General features: G+C 35.9%; 1 protein-coding gene across 2 annotated transcripts in view; it reads right to left on the bottom strand.

Annotated features, from left to right (window-relative positions):
- tmem176l.3a (transmembrane protein 176l.3a) overlaps positions 1-10,053 on the bottom strand; it is a 25,658-nt gene extending 15,605 nt beyond the window's left edge. For both annotated transcript variants that reach the window (XM_056476312.1, XM_056476311.1), the window contains exons 1-3: positions 9,583-10,053; positions 9,113-9,287; positions 1,597-1,689 (exon numbers count right to left, since the gene is read on the bottom strand). In XM_056476312.1, coding sequence (XP_056332287.1) covers positions 1,597-1,689; positions 9,113-9,286 — 267 coding nt within the window. In that variant the 5' untranslated portion in view covers position 9,287; positions 9,583-10,053. The remainder of the gene's footprint in view (positions 1-1,596; positions 1,690-9,112; positions 9,288-9,582) is intronic.
- Positions 10,054-10,375: the final 322 nt, after the last annotated feature.

Below are 10,375 nucleotides of genomic sequence, written 5' to 3'. Positions count from 1 at the left end.
AAATATTTAGCACAGTAAGCTATGGTTAATGTGGATTTGAGCCTATAGTCGCCCAGAGAAGAAATGGCAAATGTGGCCCAGTTATCCTAAAACAAATGTGGGCCACTTTTGTCAAATATTTGGCACAGTAAGCTATGGCTAATATGGATTTGAGCCTATAGTGGCCCAGAAAAGATATGGCAAATGTGGCCCAGTTATCCTAAAACAAATGTGGGCCACTTTTGGCAAATATTTGGCACAGAAATCTATGGTTAATGTGGATTTGAGCCTATAGTCGCCCAGAGAAGATATGTCAAATGTGGCCCAGTTATCCTAAAACAAATGTGGGCCACTTTTGGCAAATATTTGGCACAGAAAGCTATGATTAATGTGGATTTGAGCCTATAGTGGCCCAGAGAAGATATGGAAAATGTGGCCCAGTTATCTTAAAACATTTGTGGACCCCATAGACTAAAGTCACCATTATGGAGAAAAGTGTTTGCTTTAGTTGGCCTCGTAGCCCTGAACCTCTTAATATACATTATCTTTGGGCTGCTGTAATTTTTAAGAACTTTGCTTGAAAAGTCTATTCATTACAGCAAACAAGCCGAGTAAAAAAAACAACAATAACATTAAGTGAGGCACAACTTGTGATTAAATAATATATTTCATTGATGTTAACCAATGTTTAATCCATTATTAGAAGTAATGTAATAACATGCTTGCACATGCCACAGCATTATAAAGGTCTGCTCACAGAGACATCAATAATCAGCGTATGAACCTCAACAGTGACAATTAACAAAATGAACAACTCACAAACAGGATACTAAAAGTGACAAATCAACAACGTCAACTAAAACAGCAGAATCAACAGCAAATAATGAAAACTGGAGCATCAATAAGCTATAGAATGTATTCATACTGCAATGCATGCTGGGATTTTTGTACTTTGCCACACCCAGCAAGTGTAAGGTGTAGGCCAGATCTGGGCCAGAATGAAAGCAAATTGTGCCCCAGAATAGGTTCAGTTCTGGCTCATTTGGTTGAATTCTGGCTGATATGTGGTATTGCTTTGGCTTATTTGTGGCCCTGATCTGACAAACAGGAGCAGACCCCCCAAGTGCCATCATTCCATTAAGTATGTGGTCCACATGCAAGTGTCTGCTTTGGGCCGGATTTGAGCCACATGAATTTTGCTAGCTGGATAGACATCTAAACGTATATAGCTTGTCTAAAACAAGGCTAAACTTGGGCTGTCAGTAAAAATCTAATAAACTTCTTAGAATAGCCCAAAACTAGACTAGTCGTCAAATAGACAGATTAGACAGACTTTATATGTGTAGTCATTCATTTCTGTTTATTTGACGACTAGTCTAGTTTTGGCCTATTCTTAGACGTCTATTAGATTTTCACTGACGGCCCAAGTTTAGCCTTGTTTTAGCCAAGACGTCTAAGTTTAGATGCCTATTAGACATCTATTAGACATCTTTTTAAAACAAAAAATGCTTGCTGAGATCATTCATTCAATCATCAATTAAACATTTTCAGACTAGCTACATTTAAATAGATACTGACTAACAAACATAATAATGAATCGAGTAAGAAATGTCTTACCAAACTGTAGTACGAAGCTGAAACCATAAAAAAGAAAATAAGACCAAAACATCCCAGCATGAGATTCAGGATGGCAACTATTATCTGCACAATCTATGGGATAAGAGAAAACAATGTTTGCACCAGTTTAAAGATGTAAATAGTTTTACTTGATATAAATAAGGGTGTACACAGCATGGGAATATCCTAGGACTGCACAATTTGGGAGAATTTGTTGGTGTGCGTTTCCAGGGGCTCCTTTTTCCCCCACAGTCCACAGACATGCTCTATAGGTGAGTTGAATAAACTAAATTGGCTGTAGTGTATGTGTGTGCATGTGAGTGTGTATGGGTGTTTCCCAGTACTGGGTTACAGTTGGAAGGGCATCCTCTGTGTAAAACATATGCTGGATAAGTTGGTGGTTCATTCCACTGTGGCGAGCGTGATAAAAAAAGAGACTAAGCCAAAGAAAAATGAATGAATGAATGAAAAAATGGTAACTGTGATTAATTTTTCAGATTGTATAAGTAACAGGAATTAATAATTGTGCATTTATTCTGTGTTGTTCCCTTGATAACGACTTTAAATATTTTTAAAATAATTTTATTCTGAGAAATCCTCAACCATTTCCAGTTTAAAAGGATTTAAGTTTTTTTAGTTACGTAAAACCACTCCGAGGAGCATTTAAGAGTGATGGATTTTGTGGCCTGAAAAGAATCAAGTCACAGGTAAAAACCAAATTAGAGAAAATGAGAGAACAATTAAGAAAGAAAAAATAAAAAGAGGGACAAAATTCTGGTATTATTATAGTATTAGGGTGTTGAAGATAAGTATACATAAGGATATGTGTGTTTAGGAGGGATTTTCTGTTAAATTCATTATCAATTGATACTTCTAATTTATTTAGGTAGAACAGAATAGTTGAACAAAACACCTACACAGCTTTTAAATTAGCCGTATGCTCATTGTTAGACAAGGATTTTAGGGAATACAGAAACCTCTATAATTCTGTATTATGCTTAATTAGAAGGCACTAAAATCACAGAGGAAAAGATTTATAAAAACAAATCCAGGTCACAACTGATACTCCTACAGAAAAATGACTACCTGAATATACTGAATCACCAGGAGTGGTTCAGGGAGCATGAGACATCATTTTTACACATGGATTGGCCACCACAGAATCCAGACCATAACCCTATTGAGAATCTTTGGGAATCTGCTGGATAAGACTTTGTTCAGCGGTCGTCAGGACAAGATCTTGGTGAAAAATTAATGTAACTCTGGATTGAAATAATTCATATCCATATTGAAATGATGCCGTGGCAGTGTATTTAAACAGATAAAGGAACCTAGTTTATGTAAATAAATGTATGTGTTTCTGGATGTAATCGCACTTTAATTGCAGTTTTTAAATCAGTGAATTGCCCAGTTGCAAGACTACTGACTGACAAAAAAATATATAATCAATAGGGTTGCGCAACCAAATTTGTCATTTTTAATCTGACAATAAATAAAAATATTAAACAAAACAATAAATATTACAGTTGTGATGATATTATTTCCAACGTGTTAACATACATTAGGTATGTAACTTTAAAGCATTAGAATAGCTTAGTTTTTAAATACATTTTCCAATCATTATTTAATAGCATATTTGACAGTAATTTCTTCTTTCTGAGAGGTAAGCAAACAGTTTTAAGGTGAAACTACAGCATGTTATGCATTTACTGAGAACAAAACATATGGATTAGCACATTTTACTTTTCAATTGCTTAAATATAATAATGAATTAGTATTTTTACCTGTTTGAACCCAAAACAAGTTGGTATGAACATTATAAAATGCTCATCCAGCTTTCTCCAGCGCCTAGACTGCAGCTCTGCACAAGACGTTTGGAGAAATGGTCATAGGAGAAATGGTCATGCCCAACTGAGCCTGGATTCTCTCAAGGTTTTTTTTCCTTCGTTTTTTCCTCACCACTGTCACCACTGGCTTGCATACATAGTTCAGGACTTGTGGAGCTGCACATCGATGGATTTGCTCTTCAGTGTTTGGGCTTTTAGCAGTGAAAATTAAACCACACTGAACTGAACTAAACTGAGCTTAAACTCTGAAAACTGAACTGACACTGTTTCAATTCACTATAATTTGCTATGTGAAGCTGCTTCGACACAATCCTTATTGTAAACGCGCTACAGAACTTGAATATTGTGCTGTATGTTTAACTCACACTGGACGCTAGAGGGCGCCCTCTTGCAAAAAATACTAATAGGCAAGATTATTAAATTAGTAATTTGCAGTCAGTTTATTGAACAAAGTATTGTTACAGACAAATAAAATACATTTTTAAAAATCTCTAAATATTTAAAGTTGAAGAGAATAAAAAATATTAGAACAGTATTGGTTTATCTGTGTTCTTCAAGTCATCTAAATTTTTTGCATTGGAAAACATTCATTCATTCATTTTCCTTTGGCTTAGTCCCTTCATTCATCAGGGCTTGCCACAGTGGAATAAACCGATAACTATTTCAGCATATGTTTTACACAGCAGATGCCCTTGGAGCCGAAACCCATCACTGCGAAACACCCATACACACTCATTCACACACATACACTACGGCCAATTTAGTTTATTCAATTCACCCATACCGCATGTCTTTGGACTGTGGGGGAACTCGGAAGAAACCCCCACCAACACAGGGAGAACATGCAAACCCCACACAGAAATGCCAACTGATCCAGCCAGGCATATGAAAACATCATATTTATAATTAAATGATACTCAGCATAGCAGCTATTACAGTATAAAATAATATAAAACAAAAGTGATGTGCCGCATGCTATAATAAGTGGTTACAAAACTATTTCAAACACTCGACTTCATGCAGCAAGTTTGGAAAACATGTTATTAGATGTTCTGTTCTGTTGGCCAACAGGTTTATTAATGCTTTTTATAACGAGTTTGGGAAGATGTCTGGGTGTGTTGCGTTTTTAAATGCGCTTCATAAAAGAAGTGTGTTTTCATTTGCCTGGTTTGTTTGCACTATAACCAACTGTGGTGAAACTTTCGATTATGATTCATTTGAATAAGTGAGTTAAATAGTTCTGGTTCTTTTGCTTCAGACCCAAATTCCACATTTACACACTTAGCGTTCACACCGTCATCTTTAAAGGGTGTCTATTATGCTTATTAAGATGTAAAGTAAGTCTCTGATGTCTCTAGAATGTGTATGTGAAGATACAACTCAAATTATCACACAAATAATCTTTATAACCCTTTAAAACTTCCCCTTTTAGACTGTCATCAAAATTGTGCAGTTTTGGTGACCATCGCTTTAAAGTCAAATGAAATTTTGCTCCCAGCCCTCGAAATTATCTTCTGCAGGTATGGTGCTAAAACTCTAATGACAGACGGCTGCTTCTCACTCAGGGCAGAGGTTGTCACTAGTGGGTGGGGCTTTCCCCCTCTGATGACATGGAGAAAAGGAGAATGAAAGTGTTTCTGCAGGTGGGGTAGTGAGATATGGTTCTTACATGCTACAAACAACTCTGCTGGAGTGTCCAGTTTAAAAAATTATTTTGCAGGTGATGTGTTGCACACACTGTAATGAATGCAAGCATTTTATTTAGTTAATTTTAAAGTGTTATAATGTGAACCTTATTCTTGTTAGTTACTATGGGTATAATTCTAGAGCTGAGAATAATCAATTACTATTAGTTTTAGAAGATAAGCTTACTTATTGGCAGTCAAAATTCCCAAATGCATGTTTAGTGATTGGTGGTGATTTTAATACTGTCCTAAATAAATCTGTTGATAGGTGGCCACCTAGTTGTTCGTCAAATTCAAATACAACTCTGAAAGCATTTATGGATATGTTAGAACTTATAGATAAATGGAGGATTAAAAATGTGAATGATAGAGCTTATACATGGAGCAATAACTTCAATAAATTCTTCACTAACCGCATCTGTTTAATGTTCATCATTTTTTATTATTATTATTTTATTTTTTCAGATTATTTTGTGTTGTCACATGTCACTTTATGTACACTGGAAGCTTCTGTAGCCAAAACAAATTCCTTGTGTGTGTGAAGCACACTTGGCAATAAAACCGATTCTGATTCTGATTCTGATAAAAATTCATCTAGACTTTCAAGAATTGACTTTTGGTTAGTCTCCAGAAACCTTTATAAAGAGAATATTTATATTGATATCTCAACAATGCCACTAACGGATCATAAGGCTGTTTCCATTAAAATTTTATTTTCTTCTGATTCGAAACTTAACAAGGGCTGCTCTTATTGGAGAATGAACAGTTCTTTACTTGAACATAATGAGGTTAAAATAGAGCTGGAAAGACTTATCGATTTTTATTGGAATAAAGCTAAACAGGAAAGTTCATTTGATATAAATTGGGAATTGTTAAAATATGAAATTGGGAAATACTTTAGAAAATGTAGTGCTAATTTGGCTAAAACAAAACATCTTGAGGAAACTAATATTGTTAGTGAATTTCATCTATTATCAGGATCCTGCCTGAAAATCTTTCTGATAGTCAGAAGGACCATTTGATTGATTTACAATTCAAGTTGGATAACTTATACAAGTCAAAAGCAGAAGGGGCTTTCATAAGGTCAAGGCAAAGATGTCTTGAATATGGTGAACAGATGTCTTCCTATTTTTTTAAGCTGAAGGAAAATAAGTTTAAACATAACTTTATTTGTCAACTGAAAATTGGAGAGCTTATCTCTAAAATTCCAAAGAAATTTCCCAATATTTTTATAAGTTTTATTCAAACTTGTATAAATCAAAATTTAATCTAGCTGATCTGGATACCTTTACAACATTTCTTGGTGATGTCAATTCTATTAGTAATGATGAAAAAACTATGTGTTATTCTGCAATTGCTATTAATGAGGTTAAGGAAGCAATTTTGCATTTAAAAAGTAACAAGTCACCTTTTATAAACTTTATTCTGAATTAGTATCTCCGTTCCTTCTCCAAGTGTTTATAGAAAGTTTAAACTGCTCTGAGCTCTCTGTTAGTATGACACAAGGTGTCATTTGTTTGATACCTAAACCTAATAAGGACACTCTTCTCTTAGATAACTGGAGACCTATCAGTCTACTTAATATCGATTATAAATTGTTTGCCCTTATTTTTTCTAAGCATTTTAAGTTGGTTTTACACTCCATTATTGATGAAACTCAGTCACATTAAGTTAAATCGATTAAGTTAACCTAACACTTTTAACAAATTTATGTGGATTGAACATAAAAAAATAAGTTGTCCCAATGAAATCTCAAGAATTGTGTTGTTTCAGCTCATTTTATTTAAGTAGATTGAACAAGTAAAAAAAAATTTTTTTTTTTTTTGAGTGTACACATTCATTCACACACATACACTACAGACAATATAGCTTAGCCAATTCACCTATAGCGCATGTTGTGGGGGAAACCTACGTGAACACAGGGAGAACATGCAAACTCCACACAGAAATGCTAACTGATTCCGCTAAGGCTCGAACCAGTGACCTTCTTGCTGTGTGGCGATCGTACTACCCACTGCACCACCGTGACACCAGTAATTCTAATAGTTTAATAAATTTTATTTGACTTTTGGAAATCACCTTTTAAACCAACCACTGATTTAAAAGGTCCAGTAACCAATAAATATTGCCTAAACCCCATAAAGTATTTCCTATTGTACTTTATAAATCTTTTATTCACAATATAATCTAATTCACAAAAATGTAGAGTTCTAATGTTGTTGTTTTTTATAAAAGCTCTTAAAATGCTTATGTCAATATCCTGATAAAAGCTTTCGCAATTATGACCAGAAATATATATATATTTTTTTATACCATCCTGCTACTATGAAAAGAAAAGCCTGGTGCTTGAGCAGTGTGTACTTTTTGTGGTCACATCTTATGACACCATTTCCCATTGTCTGGTGTGTTTAGATGGGCAAATCCATCAGAGTTTGATTTTAATCAAACCAAAACTGCTGAGCGTGGATGTAAACACTCCTCTAAAACTTTGGTCTACTCTAGACCAAACAAGTTGACCAACACCTCTGGTCTTTTTAGGGTGTGCTCACACTATGCTATCCAAAGTGTGCTCAGGTGTGTTTCCCAGTCCGAATCGGGCTCAAGCGCGGTTTAGTTGGCCAGCCCCGGCCCAGTTGGAAGAGGTGTCCCAGAGCGCGTTTCGGTTGGGCTTTGACACGGTACTCTTAACTCTAAGCGCGCCTGAGGCCAAAAACTGACACAACGTCACTTTAAGGGCCTGTTTCATATGGACTTATTAATCATTCTTACTTTTCAATGAACATAGATGCCATAGTTTATTAAAGACGCAAACCCTCTCGCTGCACCTCAGCTGTACCTTCAGCAAACCTCCTAATATGTGCAACACGAGGACTTTTATGATTATTTTTGAGCGTCAAAAGTGTCTGATCTGTTCAGCAAAATATTTGACTGTGTGTCACTGCATCCCAAACAACATGACAAGCAATCTCCCCAGTGCTGAGCGAGATCGCTTCCCTTCTGGTAAACTAAACAGTAGCATCATCGATGATGTAAGCATGCTCAGGTTCAAAAACAAGCGGCAGTATGAGTGCAGGCCGTCGGGGGAGAGGGCAAATAAAGAAATAAAGGTATATGAGCTGTCACTGTGGTGGTACCTTTTCAAAAGGTACACATTTGTACTTAAAGCGTCCATATTGGTCCCTCAAAAGAATATATTAGTAACTAAAAAATTTAAGAGGAACACTTTTGTACTTTTTAGGTACTAATATGTACACTAGAAGTATTAATATGGACCTATGGACCTTTTGAAAAGGACCTTTTGAAAAGGTACCACCCCAGTGACAGCTCACATACCTTTATTTCTGAGAGTGCAAAGTACTGAGTAAATTACTTAAAAATTGTACTTAGTAATGTAATCTAGGGTACTTATTTAAAGTGGTATATACTGAATACTTTTTGATTACAGTTTAACCTTTTTTAAACTTGCTAATTAATGTACAGTTAAAAAAAACGAGAAGAAATGTATTGTTTTTTTACCCTAAACCTAAAATAAAAATTCATTAAAAGGTTACATACACCAGGGTTTTCCAAACTGTGGTTCATTTTATACTTGTAATGGCTTATAATTAAATCAAAGTGAACATTGAACAATTAATTAATAATTATTATTAAATGTTAGAACTGTGTGAGCACCTGAATGTGACAATAACCTTTATATTTTAATTATTTTCTTTCAAATGGGTTTGGCTTAACATCTATGGCAACAAGAAAAGTTGATACAGTCACATGCCTATACTGTAATTACCAGTTCTTAATTGTTAGACTCTAGTTACCTCATCCAAAATACATTTGAGCTCTGGCTGTGCATGCATTTCATTAATCATCAAACTTTTACGGTTTCATAATTGCATGAGTTTTTCCTTTATTTTGATGACTTGTGCAGCACTAGAACTTGCCCATGCATCCTAATATTGTTATTATTATGCTATCAAGTTTCTTACTCACCCCAAAAACTCTCTGTGTGCTTGACAGCGTCTCTCTCATATCCTCTGGCACAAAACACACCGGTCCATAACACAGAGAGGCCAGAATCTGGCACAGCATTGGCCATTTGCTCTTCGGGTTTGAGGAGACAGTGATGACCATCGTGCCCTCGCCATGAGACACGGTCAAAGACATCCTGCAGGCGGGGAAAAATACACCTCACATATGATAAACACAAGCTCAAACACCCGAAAATCCCATCAAAGTGTCTTATATTCATGACATTTGTTAATACTCTCAAAATGAGTACTAGATCATGCTTAAATAAGCGGCTATCGTTTCCGTGCGTAAGAGGAAGTAAACATTCACCTAAGCACGTTTGCTATGAAGAGATTCAAGTCACAGTTTTTACTGTGTTTTTATTTTGTTTTCGTTTTTAAATAGCACCTGAGTTTCTTATATGTTATGAAAGACGGTAAACTAAAGCTCACCTTATGGAGAACTGTATATTTCAGTCCAGAATGAGCGTTATTGTGTCTGGTTGGTCTGCTTCTGCTGAAAGTGGAACTCCTTGTTTTTTCTCTTCCTGTAAGTCACGTAAGTTTTCAGTTTACTACGGAGACCCGGAAGGATACGGAGACCCGCAAGGGACGTGGTGGTGGGGGAAAAATTGGTGGAAGACAAAAAAACTGAGTGATAGGAAAACATATTTTTAAGGTTTTTGCGTTCCCTCGCAAAGATTTTGCGTTATCTCGCTGTTTTGCGTTCCCTCGCAAAACTGTTTCTCCACAAACACTTCCTGTTCACTTAATTCATGTAAAGCCTCCCGTTTTGGCCGAAATTCTCCCGTATTTTACCATTCTATCCCACTTTCTTTACATTAAAGCTGTGCGTCGATCGTCGCCTTTCATGTGCAACCTCTGAACCAGTGAATGCATGTATAAGCGCTGACAGACGCGCACAATAAACAATAAACTGATCACAGATCAGCTTCTGTACATGCCATTTAAAAACGGCGCGTTTGGTTTTAAACATAGACTGTAAAATATAGGTTTTAAATCACTGCGCAGTAGAAAACCACGTGATCGAGTTTCTCACGTTCAACGGTAATAAAAGATTCAACCTGAGTGTCGCTTTGAGAGTCAGCGGAATTTCCAAGTAGGTGAAGATTGATGTTCATGAGTCATGACGTTGATTTGATGCTTCTGGAACTGTGCTACATTTATTTTGGTCATGTCTCTACACTACACAGTTTTGGGACGATGTACACTGTGTTTTGTTAGC

Source organism: Danio aesculapii, chromosome 16 (genome assembly GCF_903798145.1).
Source record: "Danio aesculapii chromosome 16, fDanAes4.1, whole genome shotgun sequence".
Taxonomy (NCBI): Eukaryota; Metazoa; Chordata; class Actinopteri; order Cypriniformes; family Danionidae; genus Danio; species Danio aesculapii.
The sequence above is the reverse complement of the archived record's forward strand: the minus strand, read 5'-3'. Positions and strand labels throughout refer to the sequence as shown.